Consider the following 27107-nt stretch of genomic DNA (forward strand, 5'->3'; position numbering starts at 1 on the left):
TGTGTCTCACCATATTGACTGCTCTAGGTCTATGTCACATATTGTCTTGTCTGTTTCAGAGAGTCTTGGAGCTGGATGCCGCTGCAATTCAGCACGTTTACATTTACATTGATGAGGCTGGCTTCAGCCTAGACAAAAGAAGGGGACAGGGACGGAACATTATTGGCCACGGTGCCATTGTGAATGTCCCTGGACAGCGTGGAGGGAATATCCCCATGTGTGCAGCCGTTAGCCAGCAAGGAGTCCTCCATCACCATGCCAACCATGGTCCCTACAACACCGCCCTTCTCATCACATTCCTGGACACACTACATGGCATCCTCATTCCAGCCGAGCAGAGGGGTGGACCAGAGCAGTCCAGGTATGTTGTCATCTGGGACAACGTGAGTTTCCACCGAGCTGCTCTGGTCCACAACTGGTTCATCGACCACCTACAATGTATTGTTCTATACCTCCCACCATATTCCCATTCCTAAACCCAATTGAAGAGGTTTTTTGTCGGTATGGCGATGGAAGGTGTATGACCGCCATCCCCTCGCACGCAGGCCTCTTCTCCAGGCAATGGAGGATGCATGTGGTGAAGTTGATGTGGGTGTTTTCGGTGGCTGGATCCGTCACTCCAGAAGATTCTTTCCCCGCTGTTAAGCCAGGGAGAACATCGCTTGTGATGTAGATGAGGTGCTGTGGCCAGACCTAAATAGGAGGCGGGATGCAGCCTCATGTCTTTTTTCTTATATTTTGCATGTGTTTTTGTCTTTCTTTGTTAGAAAAAATTTGCCACTTTAATTTTTTAACATTTTGTACAGAAAACACTTTATCTTACCCTGTTTTTTCCTGTTTTTCTCCTGTTGGAAATAAATGACAATGTTTTTGTTACTGTATTGCATTTGTGTGTGTTTATTTATGTATATTTGAGTAGGTCTACATTACTGTAACAGACTTTTACAATCGGCTACAGTATAACACTGAAAATGCAAAAGGCATAAACCTACTGATGGGATATTCATAGTAGTGTTTTCTGTTGAGCACATCAGTGTGTTGTTGGTTGGTAGACAGATCTATTCATATGGCGCGTGTGTGTGTCATTTTGATGTGAAAAATCATTTTGGGAAGAGATAAAACAGTTTTGAATGCAGTGTTTGCTTTGCTAGAGATTTGTAGAGTTTTGAATTTTGTGTTTGTGGTTTTGTGTTTAGGGAAAATGGGACAAATATTCAGCAAACGTGTGTAAACAATTGTGGAAAACGGTGAAGTGACTATGCATACATAATAACAGAGAGTAGCAGCAGCGTTCCGGAGGGGTGGATGTAAATAGTCTGGGTAGCCATTTGACTAGCTGTTCAGGAGTCTTATGGCTTGGGGGTGGAAGCTATTTAGGAGCCTCTTGGACCTAGACTTGGAACTCTGGTATCGCTTGCTGTGTGGTAGCAGAGAGAACAGTCAATGACTAGGGTGGCTGGAGTCTTTGACAATTTTTAGGGCCTTCCTCTGACACCGCCTGGTGTAGAGGTCCTGGATCAGGAAGCTTGGCCCCAGTGATGTACTGGGCCGTTCGCACTACCCTCTGTAGTGCCTTGCGGTTGGAGGCCGAGCGGTTGCCATACCAGGCAGTGATGCAACCAGTCAGGACACTGGAGAAGTATGCTCTTCACGGATTAATTCCGGTTTCAACTGTACCGGACAGATGGCAAACAGCGTGTGTGGCGTTGTGTGGGCCAGTGGTTTGCCCCATGGTATGGACAGGCATAAGCTACTGACAATGAACACAATTTCATTTTATCAATGACAATTTGAATGCACAGAGATACCGTGACGACATCCTGAGGCCCATTGTCGTGCCATTAATCTGCCGCCATCACCTCATGTTTCAGCATGATAATGCACGGCCCCATATCGCAAGAATCTGTACACAATTCCTGGAAGCTGAAAATGTCCCAGTTCTTCTATGGCCTGCATTCTCACCAGACAAGTCACCCATTGAGCATGTTCGGGATGCTATGGATCTACGCATACGACAGCGTGTTCCAGTTCCCGCAAATATCCAGCAACATCGCACAGCTATTGAAGAGGAGTGGGACAACATTCCACAGGCCACAATCAACAGCCTGATCAACTCTATGAGAAGGAGATGTGTCGCGCTGCACGAGGCAAATGGTTGTCACACCAGATACAGACTCGTTTTCTGTGACCAACAGATGCATATCTGTATTCCCAGTCATGTGAAATCCATAGATTAGGCAATTTATATTAATGAATTTATTTCAATTGACTGATTTCCTTATATGAACGGTAACTCAGTAAAATCGATGAAATTGTTGCATGTTGCATTTATATTTTTGTTCAGTGTGTATAATTACTCTATATAATATCTTACAAAAATAATATTGCAATATGAAGCTGTAGTGATTTTTTTCTCCCCCCATCACTTCTGTATATCATGTCATACAGTATAAATCAAACATCACTGTCCCTTTCATGGTACACAGTTGAATATTGAAAGAGAGGATGTGAAGGTTAGAAAACTTTAAATTAAATGCTCTTCCCCAAACGTTTTTGAGAAGATCTGTGATTCCTTCTAGCTTTTTGTCCATAGTCTAGTAGAAATAGTTGTTGCCGTTCAGTTTCAGAGCTACTTGTTTCATAATTGAATGCTGTTTAGTGTTCAGCAGTCTTTGTGTATTATGTGGTGAGAATAGGGAATAAACACTGGTTATGTGGGAAATCTGCCAAGCAAAAGGTTATGCATCCTTTATAGTGGATTTGGTTGGTACGGAGAGGTCAATAGAGGCTAAATTGCCTGATTCACACAAGAGAGAGGAGAGCGAGACTGCGAAAGAACAGAGAGAGGGAGGAGGGAGGGAGAGGGGGTAAAAAGGGAAGGAATGAGGGAGCGACAGAGAGAGATAGAAAGACAGAGAGACACACAGAGAAAGAGAAGAGAGAGAGAGCGAGCAAGAGAGAGAGAGATGGGGGTTGAGTGTAATGTGTTGGGTCCTGAGGGGGCATTGGTTTAGCCCAGCTGTATAGGTTCTTCATTAACAAGTTAACCATCGAGCTGACACATCTGGGAGCCTGAGTGTGAACAGGAACACCAGTACATTGCTACGTGTACTGGTATGCTGTCTTGTTGTTTCTGCCTGTGTGTCCTCCATAGGAATTATAATTCTAGGATGGCTAACGACAAGGTTCAATTGTTTTTCCGTACCTTGTGACCTAAACAAGGCCATATTATACAGCAATCTCTTAACAGTACATGGCTACATTTGAACCTGACCAGGAGAAACTCAGGGGACTACCAACAACTTACTTTCTATATACACTGCTCAAAAAAATAAAGGGAACACTTAAACAACACAATGTAACTCCAAGTCAATCACACTTCTGTGAAATCAAACTGTCCACTTAGGAAGCAACACTGATTGACAATAAATTTCACATGCTGTTGTGCAAATGGAATAGACAAAAGATGGACATTATAGGCAATTAGCAAGACACCCCCAATAAAGGAGTGGTTCTGCAGGTGGTGACCACAGACCACTTCTCAGTTCCTATGCTTCCTGGCTGATGTTTTGGTCACTTTTGAATGCTGGTGGTGCTTTCACTCTAGTGGTAGCATGAGACGGAGTCTACAACCCACACAAGTGGCTCAGGTAGTGCAGCTCATCCAGGATGGCACATCAATGCGAGCTGTGGCAAGAAGGTTTGCTGTGTCTGTCAGCGTAGTGTCCAGAGCATGAAGGCGCTACCAGGAGACAGGCCAGTACATCAGGAGAGGTGGAGGAGGCCGTAGGAGGGCAACAACCCAGCAGCAGGACCGCTTCCTCCACCTTTGTGCAAGGAGGAGCAGTACCAGAGCCCTGCAAAATGACCTCCAGCAGGCCACAAATGTGAATGTGTCTGCTCAAACGGTCAGAAACAGACTCCATGAGGGTGGTATGAGGGCCCGACGTCCACAGGTGGGGGTTGTGCTTTCAGCCCAACACCGTGCAGGACGTTTGGCATTTGCCAGAGAACACCAAGATTGGCAAATTAGCCACTGGCGCCCTGTGCTCTTCACAGATGAAAGCAGGTTCACACTGAGCACATGAGCACATGTGACAGACGTGACAGAGTCTGGAGACGCCGTGGAGAACGTTCTGCTGCCTGCAACATCCTCCAGCATGACCGGTTTGGCGATGGGTCAGTCTTTGGGTCAGTCCCCCCCTCCATGTGCTCGCCAGAGGTAGCCTGACTGCCATTAGGTACCGAGATGAGATCCTCAGACCCCTTGTGAGACCATATGCTGGTGCGGTTGGCCCAGGGTTCCTCCTAATGCAAGACAATGCTAGACCTCATGTGGCTGGAGTGTGTCAGCAGTATTGATGCTATGGACTGGCCCGCCCGTTCCCCAGACCTGAATCCAATTGAGCACATCTGGGACATCATGTCTCGCTCCATCCACCAACGCCACGTTGCAGCACAGACTGTCCGGGAGTTGGCGGATGCTTTAGTCCAGGTCTGGGAGGAGATCCCTCAGGAGACCATCCGCCACATCATCAGGAGCATGCCCAGGCGTTGTAGGGAGGTCATATAGGCACGTGGAGGCCACACACACTACTGAGCCTCATTTTGACTTGTTTTAAGGACATTACATCAAAGTTGGATCAGCCTGTAGTGTGGTTTTCCACTTTAATTTTGAGTGTGACTCCAAATCCAGACCTCCATGGGTTGATAAATTTGATTTCCATTGATCATTTTTGTGTGATTTTGTTGTCAGCACATTCAACTATGTAAAAAAAATCTATTTAATAAGAATATTTCATTCATTCAGATCTAGGATGTGGTATTTTAGTGTTCCCTTTATTTTTTTGAGCAGTGTATATATATTATATTTGAGATGCTTCAAAGTAGCCACCCTGTGCCTTGATGACAGCTTTACACACGCTTGGCATTCTCTCAACCAGCTTCATGAGGTGGATTGAAATGCATTTCAATTAACAGGTGTGCCTTGTTAAAAGTGTATTTGTGGAATTTCTTTCCTTCTTAATACGTTTGAGCCAATCAGTTGTGTTGTGACACGGTAGGGTTGGTATACAGATGATAGCCCTATTGTCACAATTGTTATAAGGAGTAGACCAAGATGCAGCGTGGTATGTTTCCATCCTTTTATTTGGAAGAGAAAACTTAAAGCACAAAAAAAATAAAGCGAATAAACGAAACGTGAAGCTACATGCAGTGCAGAAAGCAACTACACACAAACAAAGTCAAGATCCCACAAATACAATGGGGAAATGGCTACCTAAATATGATCCCCAATCAGAGACAACGATAAACAGCTGCCTCTGATTGGGAACCATATCAGTCCAACATAGATATGCAATTCCCCTAGATAACCTACCCTAAATCACACCCTGACCCACCCAACATAGAGAATTAAACAGCTCTCTATGGTCAGGGCATGACACCTATTTGGGAAAAGACCAAGCCCATATTAAGGCAAGAACAGCTCAAATAGGCAAAAAGAAACGACAGTCCATCATTACTTTAGAACATAATGGTCAGTCAATCCGGAACATTTCAAGAACTTTGAAAGTTTCTTCAAGTGCAGTCGCAAAAACTGTCAACTGTCAATGATGAAACTGGCTCTCGAGAGGACCGCCACAGGAATGGAAGACCCAGAGTTACCTCTGCTGCAGAGGATGAGTTCATTAGAGATACCAGCCTCAGAAATGGGCAATTAACTGCACCTCAGATTACAGTCCAAATAAATGTTTCACAGAGTTCAAGTAACAGACATCTCGACATCAACTGTTCAGAGGAGACTGTGAATCAGGCCTTAATGGTTGAATTGCTGCAAAGAAACCACTACCAAAGGACACCAATAAGAAGAACTGACTTGCTTGGACCAAGAAACACGAGCAATGGACATCAGACCGATGGAAATCTGTCATTTGGTCTGATGAGTCCAAATTGGAGATTTTTGGTTGCAACCGCCCTGTCTTTGTGAGAAGCAGAGTAGGTGAACGAATGATCTCCGCATGTGTTGTTCCCACCGTGAAGCATGGAGGAGGAGGTGTGATGGTACTTTGCTGGTGACACTGTCAGTGATTTATTTAGAATTCAAGGAGCACTTAACCAGCATGGCTTCCGCAGCATTCTACAGCAATATGCCCATTTGTTTGCGCTTAGTGTGACTATAATTTGTTTTTCAACAGGACAATGACCCAGGACACATCTCCAGGCTGTGTTAGGTATCAGGTACCAAGGTTAGACCCAAGTGCAGACTGTGTGAAGTAACAATGTTTATTGTAACAACAGGGGCAGGCAAACGACAGGTCAAGGCAAGCAGGGGTTGATAATCCAGAGGTGGTGCAAAGGTACAGTACGGCAGGCAGGCTCAGGGTCAGGCAGAGGGGTCAGGCGGGTGGGTACAGGGTCAAGACAGGCAAGGGTAAAAAAATACAGAGAAAAAGAGAAACTGGACAAAGCAGGAGCTGAGACACAAAATGCTGGTTGCAGAGTGAAGGAAAAGCAGCCAACAAATACTCAGCATATGTGGGAAATCTTTCAAGACTGTTAAAAAATAATTCTAGGTGAAGCTAGTTGAGAGAATGCCAAGAGTTTGCAAAGTTGTCATCAAGGCAAAGGGTGGATACTTTGAGGAATCTCAAATATACTGTACAATATATTTTGATTTGTTTAACACTTTTTTTGGTTACTACATGATTCAATATGCGTTATTTCATAGTTTTGATGTCTTCTTCACTATTATTCTACAATGTAGAAAATAGTAAAATAAAGAAAAACCCTTGAATGAGTAGGTGTTCTAAAACATTTGACCGGTACTGTATATATTATTATATTTCTTTCTGAGCATAAAAGTATGTATAACACATTACACATAATGGCTTGATATATAAAATGAAAAAAACTGAATGGCAAAATCTTTCAATGTTTGCGAAGGAGCAGCCGACGGGGCTTGCTGTCTGTCAGGTGCATATGTAGTGACGGAGATCCCAGCAGACCGGAGTTATTATTAAATGATCTCTATCGGCGAAGACTCCTGTTCAGGTTGACATTCCCTCCTCTGGCTTACTGCATCTTCAGGCTATGTGTGTGCGTGTGTGTTTGGAGGGGGGGGATGTCAGAGCACATCTGCAAGTGTACGATATCACTGAAGACCTCACATCCCTGCTCACAGACACCACACACACACACACACACACGCACACGCACACATGCACGCACGACCGCACACACACACACACACACACGCCGTGGGCACTGGCAGACACCATGAGCTCTGGCATGTCAAAGAACTGCCAATTATGGACCAAAATGGCACCTACAAAAACTCTGTGCTATGCTACATTGTAGAAATGTTCCAAAGGCTTGAAACGAAACCTTTGGATATTGAACCACTAACATCTACAGTACATTTACATCATACTGTATCCAATAACCAACCTATACATACAGTATGTCACAACTCAAGGTCAATACTAAATGCCTAGTAAAAATATGACCAGTAACAATCTTATAATATAGCCTGCATTTCTCAGTCTTCCTTTATTGCACACACAATATCGCCATACAGTATTTCATATCCTTGATATCATTGATAATAACATATTTATTAAGATCATAAGTTGTCACAAAAACCTCTCCAGGGACGCGTGGGCCACCACTAAACGCATAGGAAAACAAGGATTATTACGATTGTGTGTCGGCATGCTATCTCGTTATCACAGCCTCTCGAAGCTTCGTGAGTGACGGAGCTATTTAGGACACAAATTCAATGCCGTACAACCTCAGGCTTTAAAAGGTTTTAACACAAGACATTCATTAAGCCAGCAAATGGGTGGAATAATCATATGCAAATCAGAGAGAGAGAGAGAGAGAGAGAGAGAGAGAGAGAGAGAGAGAGAGAGAGAGAGAGAGAGAGAGAGAGAGAGAGAGAGAGAGAGAGAGAGAGAGAGAGAGAGAGAGAGAGAGAGAGAGAGAGAGAGAGAGAGAGAGAGAGAGAGAGAGGAGAGAGAGAGAGAGAGAGAGAGAGAGAGAGAGAGAGAGAGAGAGAGAGAGAGAGAGAGAGAGAGAGAGAGAGAGAGAGAGAGAGAGAGAGAGAGAGAGAGAGAGAGAGAGAGAGAGAGAGAGAGAGAGAGAGAGAGAGAGAGAGAGAGAGACGCTTGTGGCTAATTTCAAAGCTAGGATTTGTTTATTCCTGATGCACAGTCAGTCTGAGCACACAGACGAAAGAAAGCCCGCAGACCATTGAACACGCGCGCGCGAAGATGTACGCACACACATGCATGCACATAACACACACATACTGTAGGCATACACACACACACATACAAATGGAATACACGTACACATATTGGATGAGTGTGTCATGCTCATAGCATAGGAGCGTGGTAGAAAATGAGTGAGATACTGGGTTTGTCCCAGATACTGGGTTTGTCCCTATTGATGGTGAGGAGTGGTTGAAGGCGTGGGCATGGATTCAGAAAAAAGGACAACTTAGAGATGTTTGTGTGTATTTAAGTCAGTGTGTGTGTGATGTAGAAAGACACAGATAACAGAAAGACGGAGAGAGCCATGACATCTTGAAACATTCTTTTTGGTAGTACACCATCAGCAACAGTCCAGATGTAGGCTTTAACCGCTGATGCTGGCCCTATCAGCTATAATAGATGGTTCCTAGCTATATTTATGTGAGCAGATCTAGCATCAGTACAGAGACTCCTGCTGTGTCCGTCCCCATCCTATCGCAGGCTTTGGTAGATCAGCATTTCCAGGCCCTCCCTCTCTCATCACGTCTTCTCTCTATGTTAGCCAGGATTTATCATCTCAGCCCTCTCTCAGGCTGGTTGACATAAGTGTGATATACCATTTCACAGTGTCCCACCGTGGGTGTAATGATGTTATTCCACTTTTTATTACCGCCACATGAACTCATCCACAGGTACGTTCCCTCAACCAAATGACATCTACTGGACTGGGCTGGGAAGAGGGGAGTGTTGGGGGAGTGTTTTTTATTTCATAACACCGCTTGCCCTTGACTGTGCCATACAGATTGCAAAATAGTTGGGAAGAGATTTTTGATGTACCGATTCCATGGTACAGGGTATATGAGTTGATATATAAAACAACGCAAGATTCAAGACTTCGTGCTTTTCAGCTAAAATTATGATATAGAATTCTTGTCACCATATTTGGGGCATAAAATCATCGAAGCTCTGCAGATTTTGTTGTGAGGATACAGAATCAATAGACCATTTATTTTGTAAAGGGGTTGGGCTTGAATGAAAGCCTTTTTGTTCCTCAGTCTTCCCGCTATTTCATTCAAGCCCAACCCCCTCTCTTTGTGTAACCAGCCGTCATAACGGTTCCGTCCACCAGGGACGTGTTTCTTGTATGACCCATCCTGGGTGTGTGTAATTCCGTGTGATTGTTTAGGTATTTAGTAAATAAATAATTAAACCAAATTTTGTATTGCTGATTCAACTTGTTAACCAAGAATTTACAACTTTCAGAATAGACTGAATAAGGTGACGATTAATAATTGAATGCTACTGATGTAAAAGACTACCAGGTCTTTAAGAGTTTATTCGGAAGATAACAGCTCTATAAACATTCTTTCGTGGTGCCCCGACTTTCTAGTTAATTACATTTACATGATTAGCTTAATCAGATAATATTAATTACAGAGAAATTATTTTATAGAATAGCATGTCATATCACTTAATCCGGCCATAGCCAAAGACACGACACAGTGTCACGTTCCTGACCTATTTCTGTTAGTTTGTTGTATGTGTTAGTTGGTCAGGACGTGAGTTTGGGTGGGCATTCTATGTTTTCTGTTTCTATGTTGGTTTATGGGTTGCCTGGTATGGCTCTTAATTAGAGGCAGGTGTTTGGCGTTCCTCTAATTAAGAGTCATATTTAGGTAGGTTGTTTCACAGTGTTCGTTGTGGGTGGTTGTCTCCTGTGTCAGTGTTTGTCGCACCATACGGGACTGTTCGGTTTGTTTGTTCATCGTCATTTTTATGTGTAGGCTATTTCCCCTGTTTGTGCGTTCTTCGTGTTTATGTGAGTTCGTCGTCCAGGTCTGTCTACACCGTTTGTTGTTTTGTTAGTTTAGTCAAGTTTGTGTTTTCGTGTTTTTTCTTTAATAAATCATGTCTTCAAACTCCGCTGCATTTTGGTTCAATGCCTGTTCCTCCTCTTCGGATGAAGAGGAGGAGGAAAACCGTAACACACAGGAATGCCAGTAGAATGAATGGCATCATGACATGTGGAGGGTGTTACAGATGCAGGCTGAATCTGATTCAAATGTTGTCAGATGTGTTGTGCCTGTGTTCGTGGGTGCGTGTGGGTGGGGAAATGGTGGGTGGGGAAGCGAAACCTACTGCATGATAGTGAAAAGAGGAGATATGTTGGGTGGGAAAAGTCTTTTTCCACCCGATCTGTCCAACTTATCACCTGTAAAATTGAAATAAAACACTATAAAGAGTTTATATAATGTGTCATTACATACCTATTTGAAGGTTTGTGTCGAATTTGAATCAGGTGTTTAGGGCGGCGCTAAAGTTTTCTGCAGAAGTAAACAGCGGCTGTCACGGCTTTTGAGAGTCATGATGGCTTGCAATGATGACGCAAAAAAATGTATGCATTCAGTCGTACAATTGACTAGGTATCCCCCTTACCACATCCCTTTCTTGTTTTAGTCTGCCAGAGAAGAGAGGCTGCACGACACAGAATGAGTTGCATTGTGCGTGCTGCACGTTACGTCATGACACGTCACAATTGAACGTACAGCCTCGTTTGAATGCCACGGTTGCGCAAATTTGTACGGAATGGGGTTAGTCAACAGTACCAATGGCGGTGTCACAAATGGAACCCTTTTCCGTAGGGCTCTGATCAAAAGTAGTGCAATGTGTAGGGAATAGGTTGCCATTTAGGACACGCACCAGACACACCATGTCTTTATCAATTGAGGGTCGTCTGTCTTGGCGAGTCCTTGAGAAAAACTCCCAACAGGTTTCCCATTTCACAGTGAATGGACATTTTTCAATTTTTCTCTCTTTCTCTTTTTTTTTCTTTCCTCCGAGGGCTGAGCTCGATGACTTTTTCTCCTGAAACGTGTCCATCATGAACAGCGCCTCCGCGTTTTGCGTGGGATTGATTTATCTGTCTATGACTGCTAGCGGCTGACGGGGGCCCAAAATGTTGTGCTCCTGAGTTGCGCAGCGGTCTAAGGCACTGCAACTCAGTGCTGGAGGCGTCACTACAGACACTCTGGTTCGAATCCAGGCTGTATCACAACAGGCCGTGATTGGGCGGCACACAATTGGCCCAGCGTCGTTCGGGTTTGGCCGGTTTTGGCCGTCATTGTAAATAGAAATGTGTACTTAACTACCATGTCTATTTAAATATAGGTACATATTTTTTTTAATGTAGAGTTTGAGTGAGAATGTGTGAGCGAGCGTGCATGAATGTGAATGTAAAGCAAGAGAAGCCTGTCAAGGGGCATAATTGAGTGCTCTTGTGTGGTCATTGTGTGAACAACCACAGCACAGGGAGAGAAAGAGACGCGACGCAATATACAGGCCTGAAAGAGATGCTCGTTTGAATACAGGCCTGAAGCGGATCCCATTGAGCATTGATTACTCGTGCTCGACATTTCTCTATTAGATCCACAATTAGGACTGATTAGGCCTTTTGTCTGAAGGCGTGTTATGTTACGACACTCCTGATTTGGTTGCTGAGTTGGGTTCAAGTGTTTTTTGTGTTGATACAAATAGCTACAGTGTGGTTCTCATTGCAATGGAACAATTCAGAAGTAAAACATTCATTAAATTGATTGCAGAATGTGGCAATGAGAATCACGAGTGTTTTGCAATGTTGTTTAATCTTAGAATGACATTCATCATTGTAAAGCTTCACAGAACATGTTTTTTAGAGTACATTTGTGATATCTAGTCTCATGAATAAGAGGGAACTGCTTCTATGATCTATGCTGGATTCTAATAGAAATTCAAGCTGACCTTTGGAAGTTACAGTCACACAGCAAATTCTCCAGTGTTTAAAGCAACACTGACAGTGTTAAAGGTCCTAAAAATAACTTTTTCTCTCATGGCTAACTACCAGGATGTTTGAAATTACAGACTGAGCGGGCAGGGAGCTTATATTTGACAGACAGCTTTTTGAAACGCCTGCATCAAGCACTTTGGATGCAGTGAGCAGTGTTGCAGTAAAATCATCTCAAGCTAATTTGGTGATACACAAAATAACATTGCAATTGCATCAATTCTCTCTCTCTCTCTCAATTTCTATTACATTTCAATGTAAGGGCTGTATTGGCATGGGAAACATATGTTAACATTGCCAAAGCAAGTGAAGAGGATAATAAACAAAAGTGAAATAAACCCCCCAAAAAATGACAGTAAACATTACACAGAATAAATACATTTCAAATGTCATATTATGTGCAAATAGTTCATGTACAAAAGGGAAAATACATTTACAATGGTGTTTGTTCTTCACTGGTTGCCCTTTTCTTGTGGCATACAGGTTACAAATATTGCTGCCGTGATGACAGACTGTGGTATTTCAAAATTGTATTTGTTTTCAAATTCTTTGTGGATCTGTGTACTCTGAAGGAAATATGTGTCTCTAATATGGTCATACACTTGGCAGGAGTTTAGGAAGTGCAGCTCACTTTCCACCTAATTTTGTGGGCAGTGTGCACATAGCCTGTCTTCTCTTGAGAGCAAGGTGTGCCTAATGCAGTCTTTCTCAATAGCAAGGCTATGCTCACTGAGTCTGTACATAGTCAAAGTTTTCCTGAAATGTGGGTCAGTTTGGGTCTGCCACTGTGTACTCTCTGTTTATGGCCAAATAGCATTCTAGTTTGCTCTGTTGTTTTGTTAATTCTTTCCAATTTGTCAAGTTATTCTCTTTTTGTTTTCTCATGATTTGGTTGGGTCTAATTGTGGTGCTGTTCTGGGGCTCTGCGGAGTCTGTTTGTGAACAGAGCTCCAGGACCAGCTTGCTTAGGGGACTCTTCTCCAGGCTCATCTCTCTGTAGGTGATGGCTTAGTTATGGAAGGTTTGAAAATAGCTTCCTTTTAGGTTGTAGATTTTAACGGCTCTTTTCTGGATTTTGGTATTGGCCTAATTCTGCTCTGCATGCATTATTTGGTGTTTTACATTGTATACGGAGGATATTTTTGCAGAATTCTGCATGCAGAGTCTCAATTTGGTGTTTGACCCATTTTGTGAAGTCTTGGTTTGTGAGCAGACCCCAAACCTAACAACCATAAAGGGCAATGGGTTCCATAACTGATTCAAGTATTTTTTGCCAGATCCTAATTGGTATGTCAAATTTTATGTTAGAAGGCCCTTATTTTCTTGTCTTTCAGCTCGTTCACAGCTTTGTGGAATTTATCTGTGGCGCTGATGTTTAGGCCGAGGTATGTATAGTTGTTTTGTGTAGTCTAGGGCAAAACGGTGTCCAGATGGAATTTGTATATATGGTCCTGGCAACTTGACCTTTTTTAGAACACCATTATTTTTGTCAGGGCAAAGGTCTGACAGAATCTGTTCAAAAGATCTAGGTGCTTCTGTAGGCCCTCCTTGGTTGTGGACAGAAGCACCAGATAATCCGCAAACAGTAGACATTTGACTTCAGATTCTACTAGGGTGAGGCCCGGTGCTGCAGACTGTTCTAGTGCCCTTGCCAATTCGTTGATATATATATGTTGAAGAGGGTGGGGCTTAAGCTGCCTCCCTGTCTCACCCCAAAGAAATGTGTATGTTTTTTTGCCAATTTTAACCAATAACTTGTTGTTTGTGTACATGGATTTCATAATGTCGTATGTTTTTCCCCAAACACCACTTTCCATCAATTTGTATAGCAGATCCTCATGCCAATATGAGTCAAAAGCTTTTTTGAAATCAAAGCATGAGAAGACTTAGCCTTTGTTTTGGTTTGTTTGTTTGCCAAAATAAATTAAATTAAATGTTATTGGTCACATACACATGGTTAGCAGATGTTAATGCGAGTGTAGTGAAATGCTTGTGCTTCTAGTTCCGCAGTAATATCTAACAAGTAATCGAACAAATTCGCAACGACTACCTTATACACACAATGTAAGGGGATGGAATATGTATATGGATGCGCGATGGCCGTGCATAGGCAATATGCAATAGATGGCATAAAATACAGTATATACATATTAGATGTGTAATGTAGAGTATGTAAACATTATTAAAGTGGAATTATTTAAAGTGACTAGTGATACCTTTATTAAATCCATTTATTAAATGGCCAGTGATTTAAGTCTGTATGTAGGCAGCAGCCTCTCGGTGATAGTGATGGCTGTTTAATAGTCTGATGGCCTTGAGATAGAAGCTGTTCTTCAGTCTCTCGGTCCCAGCTTTGATGCACCTGTACTGACCTCGCCTACTGGATGATAGTGGGGTGAACAGGCAGTGGCCTTCCTGTGACATCGGGTGCTGTAGGAGTCCTGGAGGGCAGGTAGTTTTCCCCCAGTGATGCGTTGTGCAGACCGCACTACCCTCTGAAGAGCCTTGCGTTTGAGGACGGAGCAGTTGCCTTACCAGGCGGTGATACAGCCCGACAGGATGCTCTCGATTGTGCATCTGTAAATGTTTGTGAGGGTTTTAGGTGACAAGCCAAGTTTCTTCAGCCTCCTGAGATTGAAAAGGTGCTGTTGCTCCTTCTTCAACACGCTATCTGTGTGGGTGGACCATTTTCAGTTTTCCATGATGTGTATGCTGAGGAACTTAAAACTTTCCACCTTCTCCACTACTGTCCTGTCGATGTGGATAGGGGGGTGCTCCCTCTGCTCTTTCCTGAAGTCCACAATCATCAATTAGGTTGTGCAGGGGGAATACGTGGTCTGTCATACGATAATTTGGTAAAAAGCCACCTTGCCATTTGCTCAGTACATTGTTTTCACTGAGGAAATGTACGAGTCTGCTGTTAATGATAATGCAGAGGATTTTCCCAAGGTTGCTGTTAACGCATATCCCACGGTAGTTATTGGGGTCAAACTTGTCTCCACTTTTGTGGATTAGGGTGATCAGTCCTTGGTTCCAAATATTGGGGAAGATGCTAGAACTAAGGATGATGTTAAAGAGTTTAAGTATAGCCAATTGGAATTTGTGGTAGAGGATTTTGAGAATACCATCATTGAGGATACCATCAACACCACAGGCCTTTTTGGGTTGGAGGGTTTGTATTTTGTCCTGTAGTTCATTCAATGTAATTGGAGAATCCAGTGGGTTCTGGTAGTCTTTAATAGTTGATTCTAAGATTTATATTTGATCTTGTATACATTTTTGCTGTTTGTTCTTTGTTTTAGGTCCATAAAGATGGAGAAGTGGTTTCCCCATACATCTCCGTTTTGGATAGATAACTCTTTGTGTTGTTTGTTTAGTGTTCTCCAATTTCCCCACAAGTGGTTAGTCTATGAATTCTTCAATTACATTGAGCTGATTTCTGATGCGCTGTTCTTTATTTTTCCATAGTGTATTTCTGTACTGTTTTAGTGACTCACCATAGTGAAGGCGTAGGCTTAGATTTTATGGGTCTCTATGTTTTTGGTTAGATAGGTTTCTCAACATCTTTCTTAGATTTTTGCATTATTCCTCAAACCATTTGTCATTCTTGTTCATTTTCTTTGGTTTTCTGTTAGAATTTTTTAGATTTGATTGGGAAGCTGAGGCGCCAAATATACTGTTTAGGTTTTTACTGCAAAGTTTACAGTACACCTCACTAATACAGTGAAACGTTTTGTCCAGGAAGTTGTCTAAAAGGGATTGAATTTGTTGTTGCCTAAATGTTTTTTGATAGGTTTCCTTCCATCTATAGCATTTCTTAAAATTATTCAGTTCCTTTGGCTTTGATGCCTCATGATTCAGTATTGCTCTGTTCAAGTAGACTGTGATTTTGCTGTGATCTGATGGGGGCGTCAGTGGTCTGACTGTGAATGCTCTGAGAGAGTCGGGGTTGAGGTCAGTGATAAAGTAGTCAACAGTGCTACTGACAAGAGATGAGCTATATGTGTACCTACCATAGGAGTCCCCTCGAAGCCTACCATTGACTATGTACATACCCAGTGTGCGACAGAGCTGCTGGAGTTGTGACCCGTTTATGTTGTCGTAGCTTTATCGTAGTTATATAGTAATTGCAAACAAAGGTTTCTGTACCAAATATTAAGTTCCGCTTTTCTGATGTATCAAATACTTATGTCATGAAATAAAATGCAAATTAATTACTTCAAAATCATACAATGTGATTTTCTGGATTTTTGTTTTAGATTCCGTCTCTCACAGTTGAAGTGTACCTATGATAAAAATTACAGACCTCTACATGCTTTGTAAGTAGGAAAACCTGCAAAATCGGCAGTGTGTCAAATACTTGTTTTCCCCACTGTATTTTGTTGCAACAATTCACCCTCTGTGTTTCGTTCGTCTCCCATTGTTTCACAATCTCATTTGCAGATGGGAAATAAATCTCTCTCTCTATAGATGTCTATCTCTCTATTTCCCTCTCTAACTCTCTCTCTCTCTCTCTCTCTGAAGGCTAGTTGAGGGTGCCATTTGTCTGAAGGCGTGCAGGTGTGGGAATACTGTGTCCTACTTTTTAAAATTAGACTTTTGCTTATGATGAGTCCCTACGCCAAAGAGCCTACCTCAAATACAAAGCTCTGGGATTTAACAGCCAGTTTGGTTGGTTTCAGAAGAAGTTTTATTATTAGTCCGTACTCTATCTGTTGATTTGTCCACAGTCGAGCTGGATAAGGATAAGTACACTTTTCTGCCCATGTACATGTTTCAGAAGTGCATCACCACAAACTCAGACAACCCCAGACAAGGCTGATGTAGAAAAATCATCAATTTCTGTGGCTAATCAATGATAATATTTTGGATGAAGGATCTTAATTTGAGCCAGTTTGCTAAAGCAGTAAAATAATCATGCAGCAACAGGAAATGTTAATTATTATGTGGATTCTAATTTCTGGAGATTTTTTGAGGAGTTGATACATTTTTCAAGTCTGACATTTTAATGTGGAAATGACAAACTTCAGAAGCCTTTTTTAACCTCAAATACACTGCAGGAAAGTTATCCTGCAACATGGTGATCAAAATAAGATTTACACCTGTAGGTCTAGCGGATTTCAGTAAACCTGTCACGGCAGTGTGGAGAGACGGACCAAGGCGCAGCGTGTTTTGAGTTCCACATCTTTATTTTTGTGAAACTTACAAAAACAAAACACACAACGAACAGTAACATAAGCGGTGCAACATGCATTAACTCAATACAAGATCCCACAAAAAACAGTGGGGAAATGGCTGCCTAAATATGATCCCCAATCAGAGAAAACGATAAACAACTGCCTCTGATTGGGAACCATACCAGGCCAACATAGAAATAAAACACCTAGATAGGAACACCCCCCTACTCACACCCTGACCTAACCAAAATAGAGAATAAAAAGGTTCTCAATAGTCAGGGCGTGACAAAACCACAATATTTGATAGTACTCTGGCTCTGTGTGCTAACTATTTGGTAGATCATGTACTCTTGCAATATATCCAGAAGGCAACTATTTTTAGTGCCTCAATCAGCAGGTATTTACATTATTTTCAGATGCTATTATTCTGAAAATAATGTAAATACCTGCTTATTATTTTAAACACTGAGAGTTGTGTGTTTTGACTCCTCCGAAATGAGGTTAACCATGTCTCTCTATTTCTCCCTATCTCTCGCCATCTCTCTTCTCCCTCCCTCACTCACTCCACAGCTAGTATCGTCCGGACCAAACAGTGGTGTGAGATGGTCCCATGTCTGGACGATGAGGGCTGTGACCTTTTAATCAAGGAAACTGGATGGACTTGTACACAACCAGGAGGCAGAGTCAAAACCACTACGGTGAGTTTTATTTACAGAATGTATATTCATTATCACTATGTTTGAAAGCACATAATGGGGGTAACTCCTTGGAATTAGAATTACTAGAATGTTAACTTGAGTAGGAATGTCAATTGTAATTCCATCAACCACTAATGTGTAGCCTTAACCCAGTGTGAACCCTTTCTCACTCACTCACTCACTCACTCACTCACTCACTCACTCACTCACTCACTCACTCACTCACTCACTCACTCACTCACTCACTCACTCACTCACTCACTCACTCACTCACTCACTCACTCACTCACTCACTCACTCACTCACTAACTACACCACAAGCTGTGGTTAGCTCCCGACAGTTCCACAGTTCCATCCCAGCGTTAGCTACACTAGCTGGCAGCAGACAGCAGAATGCTCATATTAATGAATCCAGCCCCAGCCAGGTACACCTAAGCAAGTGTACCTAAAATGCTTCTCCCCTCCCTCCTACTTCTCCTCAACAACACAGTGGCTTGTTCACCTGTTCATCGCTCGTAATTAGTTTGAATTAAGGTTCCTTCTTAAAGCTAATGACTGGAGCGGATGGAATCTTCACGGCAGGTATTTTGGGGAGAGAAAGCATCCTCTGTCCCTTGCTTCACTCACGCACACACTGTACGACAACAGTAAAACACTGTTGAATGCACAATACAATACCTTAAATATGTTTTACAGAATTAATGCTCTAGAATGTAATGCATTATGTGTAAAATGATGAAAAATACGGTTGTTAACTGTAACTGGAAGCCTCCTGTAAAAATTACTCTAACATACTGTATGTCTTTACAGTAATAGCTTTGCCTACTGTAGATTTAAATGTTCAGTTTCATGCACCAACCTCATGCTGTCAGGTGTGACGAATGAATATCAGGCAATTTTAGTTTAAAAAAATATATATACAGTATCAGTCAAAAGTTTGGACACACCTACTCATTCAAAGGTTTTTCTCTATTTTTACTCTTTTCTAGAAGAAAATAGTAAAATTAACCTTCCAACCAGGATTTCTGTAAATCACATTATGTTGGCTTTGCAGTGATGTGTAATTTCTATTGGAATCTAGCCAGTGTTAAGGCGTACAGCTACAATTTGTATTCACCCGCAACCTCTATTCATAATGACTTCCAGGGTTAAGAGGAAGCTACCTAAGCCATTTAAATTGGAACAACCATTTCAGTAAAGGGTGTATGTATTTCAAGGCCTACCTTCAAACTCAGTGCCTCTTTGCTTGATATCATGGGAAAATCTAAAGAAATCAGCCAAGACACTCTAGTTCCAAACTGTTATAGTCCTATATCCATCATGCCCTGTCTTTCAAAAGTCTTCAAAAGCCAAGTTAATAAACAGATCACTGACCATTTCGAATCCCACCGCATCTTCTCCCCTGTGCAATCCGGTTTTCGAGCTGGTCACGGGTGCCCCTCAGCCACGCTCAAGATACTAAACGATATAACATCCATCGATAAAAGACAGTACAGTGCAGCCGTCTTCATTGACCTGGCCAAGGCTTTCGACTCTGTCAATCACTATATTCTTATCGGCAGCCATGGTTTCTCAAATGACTGCCTCGCCTGGTTCACCAACTACTTCTCAGTCAGAGTTCAGTGTGTCAAATCGGAGGGCCTGTTGTCTGGACCTCTGGCAGTCTCTATGGGGGTACCACAGGGTTCAATTCCCGGGCCGACACTTTTCTCTGTATATATCAACAATGTTGCCCTTGCTGCAGGTGATTCCCTAATCCACCTCTACGCAGACGACACCATTCTGTATACATCTGGCCCTTCTTTGGACACTGTGTTAACTAACCTCCAAATGAGCTTCAATGCCATACAACACTCCTTCCGTGGCCTCCAACTGCTCTTAAATGCTAATAAAACCAAATGCATGCTTTTCAAACGTTCGCTGCCCCCACCCGCCCGCCCGACTAGCATCACTACTCTGGACGGTTCTAACTTAGAATATGTGGACAACTACACATACCTAGGTGTCTGGCTAGACTGTAAACTCTCCTTCCAGACTCATATTAAACATCTCCAATCCAAAATTAAATCTAGAATCGGCTTCCTATTCCGCAACAAAGCCTCCTTCACTCATGCCACCAAAGATACCTCGTAAAACTGACTATCCTACCAATCCTCGACTTCGGCGATGTCATTTACAAAATAGCTTCCAATACTCTACTCAGAAAACTGGATGCAGTCTATCACAGTGCCATCCGTGTGTCACCAAAGCCCCTTATACCACCCACCACTGCGACCTGTATGCTCTAGTGGGTTGGCCCTCGCTACATATTTGTCGCCAGACTGACTGGCTCTAGGTCATCTATAAGTCTATGCTAGGTAAAGCTCCGCCTTATCTCAGCACACTGGTCACGATAACAACACCCACCCGTAGCACGCACTCCTGCAGTTATATCTCACTGGTCATCACCAAAGCCAACACCCCCTTTGACCGCCTTTCCTTTCAGTTCTCTGCTGCCAATGACTGGAACGAATTGCAAAAATCGCTGAAGCTGGAGACTTATATTTCCCTCACTAACTTTAAACATCAGCTATCTGAGCAGCTAACCAATCGCTGCAGCTGTACATAGGCCATCTGTAAATAGCCCACCCAATCTACCTACCTCATCCCCATATTGTTTTTATTTACTTTTATGCTCTTTTGCACACCATTATTTCTACTTGCACATCACCATCTGCTCATCTATCACTCCAGTGTTAATTTGCTAAATTGTAATTACTTCACTACTATGGCCTATTTATTTCCTTACCTCCTCACGCCATTTGCACACACTGTATAAAGACTTGATTATTTTTCCTATTGTGTTATTGACTGTATGCTTGTTTAGTTGTGTAACTCTGTGTTGTTGTTTGTGTCGCACTGCCTTGCTTTATCTTGGCCAGGTCGCAGTTATAAATGAGAACTTGTTCTCAACTAGCTTACCTGGTTAAATAAAGGTGAAATACAAGAACTCAGAAAAAAAATTATAGACCTCCACAAGTCTGGTTCATCCTTGGGAGCAATTTCCAAACACCTGAAGGTACCACGTTCATCTATACAAACAATAATACGCAAGAATAAACACCATGGGACCACGCAACCATCATACCGCTCAGGAAGGAGACGCGTTCTGGCTCCTAGAGATGAACGTACTTTGGTGCGAAAAGTGCAAATAAATTCCAGAACAATAGCAAAGGACCTCATGAAGATTCTGGAGGAAACAGGTACAAAAGTATCTATATCCACAGTAAAACAAGTCCTATATCGACATAACCTGAAAGGCCGCTCAGCAAAGAAGAAGACACTGCTCTAAAACCGCCATAAAAAAGCCAGACTACGGCTTGCAACTGCACATGTGGACAAAGCTCTGATGAAACAAAAATAGAATTGTTTGGCCATAATGACCATCGTTATGTTTGGAGGAAAAAGGAGGAGGCTTGTAAGCCGATGAACAATATGCCAAACGTGAAGCGCGAGGGTGGCAGCATCATGTTGTGGGGGTGCTTTTCTGCAGGAGCGACTGGTGCACTTCACAAAACAGATGGCATCATGAAGATGGAAAATTATGTGGATATATTGAAGCAACATCTCAAGACATCAGTCAGGAAGTTTAAAGCTTGGTGGAAATGGGTCTTCTAAATGGACAATGACACCAAGCATACTTACAAAGTTGTGGCAAAATGGCTTAAGGGCAACAAAGTCAAGGTACTGGAGTGGCCATCACAATGCCCTGACCTCAAGCCTATCGAAAATGTGTGATTTGTGAGCAGAACTGAAAAAGCGTGTGCGAGCAAGTAGGCCTACAACCCTGACTCAGTTACACCATCTCCTTCAGGAGGAATGGGCCAAAATTCACCCAACTTATTGTGTGAAGCTTGTGGAAGGCTACCCGAAACATTTGACCCAAGTTAAACAATTTAAAGGCAATGATACCAAATACTAATTGAGTGTTTGAATTTGATGAAAGAAGTAAAAGCTGAAATAAATTATTCTCTCTACTATTATCCTGACATTTCATATTCTTTAAATAAAGTGGTGATCCTAACAAGACAGGGCATTTTTACTAGGATTAAAGGTCAGGAATTGTGAAAAACTGAGTTTAAATGTATTTGGCTAAGGTGTATGTAAACTTTTGACTTCAACTGTACATGCAAAAACACATTTATTAAAAACAATTCCCCAAAAATCCACCTGAAGTAGAGCAAGTTAATTTCTCATTATATCTTTAAAAAATGTAGTTGGTGTGAATTCTCATTTAGTTTTGAGTCAGTACCACAAAAACCTTTTAGTAGTAATTTCATTGACTTTGATTGCAACTTACTATACATATTTGATTTAAAAATGCCTTGGGGATTACAGTGTACCGTACTTCTGGATCACAAAAAAACGTTTGACCCCTAGTGGTTGCATGGTATTGTTTTTTTGGGGTCATTAACATATTTTGAGGCATGCCTTCTAAGAGGCTACTTTTGTTACACCCATGAGTCAGAGTGCTGTACCAATTTAACTAATATGTGTTAGTAGCTTTCAAACAACAAAATGTGTGTAGGTGACAGATTCGAGTGTCAATAAATTTGCTATGTTTTGCGCTGTAGGCACTGCAAATTTGGAAGCCTACTTTAAGGCATCTAGAAGTGTAAGTTATTCATACATATTTGATGTACAGTGTATATACACTACCGTTCAAAAGTTTGGGGCCACTTAGACATGTCCTTGTTTTTTAAAGAAAAGTATTCTGTAGTTGCCTCTTCACTGTTGACGTTGAGACTGGAGGTTTGCGGGTACTAATTAATGAAGCTGCCAGTTGAGGACTTGTGAGGCATCTGTTTCTTAAACTACACGCTCTAATGTACTTGTCCTCTTGCTCAGTTGTGCACTGGGGCCTCCCACTCTTCTTTCTATTCTGGTTAGAGCCAGTTTGCGCTGTTCTGTGAAGAGAGTAGTACATAGCGTACGAGATCTTCAGTTACTTGGCAATTTCTTGCATGAGATCGCCTTCATTTCTCAGAAAAAGAATAGACTGAGTTTCAGAGGAAAGGTCTTTGTTTCTCGCCATTTTGAGCCTGTAATCAAACCCACAAATGCTGATGCTCCAGATACTCAACTAGTCTGAAGAATGCCAGTTTTATTGCTTCTTAAAATCAGCACAACAGTTTTCAACTGTGCTAACATCATTGCAAAAGGGTTTTCTAATGATCAATTAGCCTTTTAAAATGATAAACTTGGGTTAGCTAACACAACATTCCATTGGAACACAGGAGTAATGGTTGCTGATAATGGGCCTCTGTTTGCCTACGTGTGTGGATATTACATTTAAAAAATCTGCCGTTTCCAGCTACAATAGTCATTTACAACATTAACAATGTCTACACTGTATTTCTGATCAATTTGAAAGACATTTCTAGGTGACCCGAAACTTTTGAACAGTATATATACTGTATATATTTGATATGCTGTGATATGAAAAAACATTACCTAGCAGCCAACCTGCTTGCACCAATCCCATGCAGTTACAGTAAAATGCTGTAAAATACAAACCCTGACTCCCCTCAATGAATCCAATGAATGTATTCATTCATTTAGCTGGCATGTCTGCTACCAGTATAATGCTGTAAATTTACAGGGAAAAGTTTTGCAGTGCACACACCCACCGTCGCTTCCCTCACTCCCTGTGTCGCAAACACCATCCTGCCTCCACTCATTAGTAATTTAATAGTGTTCATTTGGGCACATTTGTTACGCAGCTGTCTCTCTCTCCCCAATTTGCCTCCCCACCCGCCCTTCGTGAACTCTGACCAGCGTAGGCCCCATCACTAATTAATCTGTCATATTTAAGTCATCAGCTGAGTCTAACTTGTTTACTCCTTCTCCTGAAGAGATGCGCCGAGTCACGCCAATGCCGTGACTCATATCCGTGTAGCATTTTCAAAGAGTTACATCCAATTGATGCAGCTCGCTATCGAGTCTCTCTCTTACCCTATAGCGCAAGTTGAGCCCCACAAACCTCTTATAGCATTGCATACTGTAGACGTTAACACACAGAGAATTCCCGAGCTATGCGTCTGTTGTGTATGACAGATGTGAGGTACAGAGAGAAGGTTGGGAGGGTCTATTTCGAACCAAGAAAGAAGGCTGTTTTTGTGTTTCTGTGTTGATGTTGGCTCAGAGAGGCTGAGAGATGACAGGTATTCATGGCTGCTCCATATTGCACGTCAAATGGACGGTCAGAGGCCATAGTTGGCTAGGGACGAGCTGTCTCTGTGAAGTGATGCACTGGCTGGGTGTGTGTGTAGTGTGTGCGCGTGGGTTCGCGATTGCCTGCCTAACTACGTGCCTGCCTATCCACCTTTCTAGTGCCTACCTACTTGCCTGTCTCTCTCTCTCTCTCTCTGTCTGCTTGCCTCTGTGACATTTACAGTCAATCTCCCAGGTGCTGGTTGTGAACATAGACAGACAAGGCACTGGGGCTTTTGACCAAGCTTACAGTATATAGTGACTCAATTCCTTTGAGGCCTGCCAATTTAAGGCTTTAAAAAATGTAAATAATGTGGTAAAAACTATAACTTTTCTTCAAGTCCAACCATCTCATTGATGCATCATTTTTGTTTGGTTTGATACTGGTTGCCTATTCTGATCCGTTCTGAGGCCTAGAGGCTTTTTGTGGTTCACAGTGTGTGTGGATGTTGATGGTTAATCAGAAATGGCAGTTCAGTTTGTCATCTGCAGAGCGTAGAAAAATAGAAAAAAAAAGGCTATGCCAATCACTCTCTCCCAGACTCTGCCCCTCTTCATGTAAATCTAGGGTGAAGTAACTTGTCCTTCAGTGGGCTAAATCAGGGTCACACAGAGTGATTCTTGGTAGTCTTAAACAAATCTACTTTGAAACAAAAGTATACACCTCACACACATGGTTATGGGCTTTAAAAAAGAAGACATCTGTATCATGGCATATATAGAGTCACAGAAGTCTGAAATATAACAAAACTGTTTAACATTGACACCTGCTTTTCAACGTACACGATGCAATGAAAGTCCAATTTAGCAATCACTAAGTACTGTACCTACCCCAATACCCCCACAGAGGATTTAAATGTGTATTTCTCACACACGCTAATGTCTAACATGGTTAACTGCATTTCAGAGACATCTCTCTGATGGTGATATAATATTAGTTTCAGCAGTCATCCTTGGTACCTTCTTTCAGCTAAATTTCTTTAAGCTAAATTGCTTATTGCTCTCTCTCTCTCTTTTTCTCTCTCTCTCTCTTTCTCTCTCTGTGGATGCTTCACATTATTGTCTCCTCCATTGTACTGGCAGATAAAACAGAGAACTGTCTCTCCTTCACTCTTTCTCATCACAGGGAACAAATGCATGCTGGGAAAAATAAGTTAAAGAGAAGAATCACCTTAGGTTATATCTGACAATATTTCTTGACAATTTAATAGGATAAGCAATTCAAAGGAGTTTGGGAGAAGGCAAAGGAAGAGAGAGAGAGAGAGACAAGAAGGGGGAAGAAAAAGCTTGAACCCATCAGTCTGACAGATACAATTTTTTTCAAATTGGAACACATCAGGTTGTGGCCATTGTCTTTCATGGTTCTGGACCATTTTACCTTTGTGAGAAGGCTGCGGTTTTCAAGAGACCATTTCATCTTGGCAGGAAGTGATAAATGCATGAACTTGCTTTCTCCTGGCGGAAAACTTCTTTGGGAACACCATGCAGTGGTTCCTGAGGTGAATACAGCAGCGCAGTATACAGCATATCCAAGCCATGCGCATTCATGTAACACTTCCTCAGCTAAACGCTATCCCTCAAAGCCTTACCAAAACATTCACGTGTTATCCAACTCATTTCTCAAAGATTTGTTCAGACTTTAAGTTCCATTTAGAACAAACATTGAGTCCAAAAAATGGAGAATGAGGCTCGTCTCAATTGAACCTTCTGACTCAGTGAAAACTCTTTAGCACCACAAACACACACACACACGCACGCACACACACACACACACACACACACACACACACACACACACACACACACACACACACACACACACACACACACACACACACACACACACACACACACACACACACACACACACACACACACACACACACACACACACACACACACACACACACACACACTTTCTTTTGTCGGCCTAAAAGGCACTTGCCACTTCTCGTCTTCACACACTGATTCTACCATACATGGAGGGGTAGCCACGCGTACACGCGTACATACACACAAATGCACTATACCTATGTCTTTAACTGTCACAGTGCGTTGTGTGTGGACCCCAGGAAGAGTAGCTGCTACATGTGCATTAGCTAATGCGGATCCTAATAAACTAAAATACACACACACACACACACACACACACACACACACACACTGATTATACCATACATAGAGGGGTAGCCTCTTAAGTGGCAGTTGATGAATTTAATCAGTGAATCCATTAGCTCGCTCCTGATTGGGGTATTTAACTACATAATAGAGAGTGGTGTCGGTGGCATCCACTGAGAGAAAGCCTGTGATTATGCACCACACTGTAATCAGGGCTGTTTCACAGCAGCAGACGTGGTGTGGAGAGGTTGCTAATCAAGGAAGTGAAGGACTCAGTGTGTTAGGAGAAAATGGTGAGGAAAGGATGATCCCACAGTGTTTTTTTTTAACCCCAATTTTGTGATATCTAATTGGTGTGTGTGTGGGTGTGGGTGTGGGTGTGGGTGGGTGGGTGGGTGGGTGGGGTCCACACAGGGAAAGTAAACAAGAAAAACATTTCTGACACTTCGCCGGACCTCACAAGGAAAAAATATTTTTTAGGCTTAGGAGTTAGGGTTGCAATGAGGGTTAGAGTTACAATCGGGGTTAAGGGTTAGATTTAGAAGTTAGGTTTAGTTTTAGGGTTAGCATTTTGAGGTTAAGGGTTATGATTAGGTTTAGAGGTTAGGGAAAAAATTATTTTGAATGGGAATACATTTTTTTGGTTTATATTCGCACACACTACCCTCTTAGGGGAAAAAAAAACGTGTTCTCTTTTTTCTAAGAGTGTATTTATACTGTATGACTGTGTTGAACAGAGTGTGTAACGCATCCCTTGGATTTGGATCATCCATGGTCCCAGTCCTAGCTA

The 27107-nt window shown here is 42.2% G+C and overlaps 1 protein-coding gene across 3 annotated transcripts in view; it reads left to right on the forward strand.

The window, feature by feature from the left end:
* Positions 1 to 27107, forward strand: part of tafa5a (TAFA chemokine like family member 5a) — a 178924-nt gene that overhangs the window by 143244 nt on the left and 8573 nt on the right. For all 3 annotated transcript variants that reach the window (XM_055905937.1, XM_055905940.1, XM_055905938.1), the window contains exon 3: positions 17820 to 17947. In XM_055905937.1, the coding sequence (XP_055761912.1) occupies positions 17820 to 17947 (128 nt within the window). The remainder of the gene's footprint in view (positions 1 to 17819; positions 17948 to 27107) is intronic.

The sequence above is a fragment of the Salvelinus fontinalis genome, chromosome 39 (genome assembly GCF_029448725.1).
Source record: "Salvelinus fontinalis isolate EN_2023a chromosome 39, ASM2944872v1, whole genome shotgun sequence".
Lineage (NCBI taxonomy): Eukaryota > Metazoa > Chordata > Actinopteri > Salmoniformes > Salmonidae > Salvelinus > Salvelinus fontinalis.